This window comes from Fukomys damarensis, unplaced genomic scaffold (genome assembly GCF_012274545.1).
Source record: "Fukomys damarensis isolate Sample0158 unplaced genomic scaffold, DMR_v1.0_HiC HiC_scaffold_37, whole genome shotgun sequence".
Taxonomy (NCBI): domain Eukaryota; kingdom Metazoa; phylum Chordata; class Mammalia; order Rodentia; family Bathyergidae; genus Fukomys; species Fukomys damarensis.
In genome coordinates this window covers 1,552,008-1,553,111 of record NW_022900949.1, presented here as the reverse complement: position 1 = coordinate 1,553,111, position 1,104 = coordinate 1,552,008, and the positions used below count along the sequence as shown (strand labels likewise).

The following is a 1,104-nucleotide window of genomic DNA, read 5'->3' as shown; positions in this document are numbered from 1 at the left end:
CTCTCCCCTTCCCTGCCCCGCCTCCCCGCCGGCCCCGCCCACTCCCCCACGTGTTGGCCCCTCTCCTCCCGCAGCCCGGGCTATGCCCGGCGGGAAACTGAGGCCGGGTTGGTGACTCTTCCATCTCTGGCCTCAGGTTCGCGCCCGAGTCCCTGGCAGACAACGTCTTCTCGCGGCAGTCGGACATGTGGAGTTTTGGCGTGGTGCTGTATGAGCTGTTCACCTTCGGGGACCCGGGCTGCAGCCCCTCGGCCGTAAGTCGAGACCCTTGCGGCCCGGCCCCCAGCGAGCCACTGTCCCCGCCCTGTCCCCACTGTCCCTCACACTGTCCCCACGCTGTACGCTCAGGAGTTCCTGCGCATGATGGGCTGTGAGCGGGACGCCCCCGCCCTGTGCCGCCTGCTGGAGCTGCTGGCTGAGGGTTGCAGGCTGCCCACACCAGCTGCCTGCCCTGCGGAGGTGAGGGCCTGCCTCAGTTTCCCCGTGTGCACGTGCCCGGGGCCTACACCCCTCCTCTTGTGTTTGGTTGACAGCAGGGTGGGAGCACGTGATGAAGGGGGTTCCTGCTTTCTCGCTTTGTGTGTGGAGCCCCAAACGCGTTCAAGCCTCAGCGATCGGGTTTTATAGGGTTAGCTGGGGCCACTGGGGGCTCCGTGAATGGGGAAGTTTAGGGTTCACACTTGTAACTCCGGGGTCAGTGTCTGGCAGACATCGGTCACTCATAAGTTTCTACACCCTGGCTGGGCGTGGCGGTGCTCATCTGTCATACCAACAGTTGGGAGGCTGAGGCAGGAGGATCCCCGGTGTTTGAGGACAGCCTGGGCTACATAGTGAGACCCTGTCTCAAAAAAAAACCCCAAAACAAAAAACACCAAAAACAAAATAAACAGAGTCCTTCACTGAGTGCTAGTTGTGTGCCAGGCCCTGTCCTGGGTGGGGACCCAGCTGCTCCACATGCATAAGCTAAGAAAAGCACTGGAAAAACTCATGTGTGAGAAGGGACCCATCCAGCTACTTGGGAGGCTGAGGCAGAAGGATTGCAAGTTCACAAGTTCGCAACAGCCAGGGCAACTTAGTGAAATGCTGCCTTAAATTAAAAAATAA

At 60.0% G+C, this 1,104-nt stretch overlaps 1 protein-coding gene across 1 annotated transcript in view; it reads left to right on the top strand.

The window, feature by feature from the left end:
* The window catches only part of Jak3 (Janus kinase 3), a 12,989-nt gene that overhangs the window by 9,924 nt on the left and 1,961 nt on the right, over positions 1 to 1,104 (top strand). Inside the window, 2 exon segments of the mRNA XM_033759389.1 lie at positions 110 to 254; positions 349 to 459. Coding sequence (XP_033615280.1) covers positions 110 to 254; positions 349 to 459 — 256 coding nt within the window.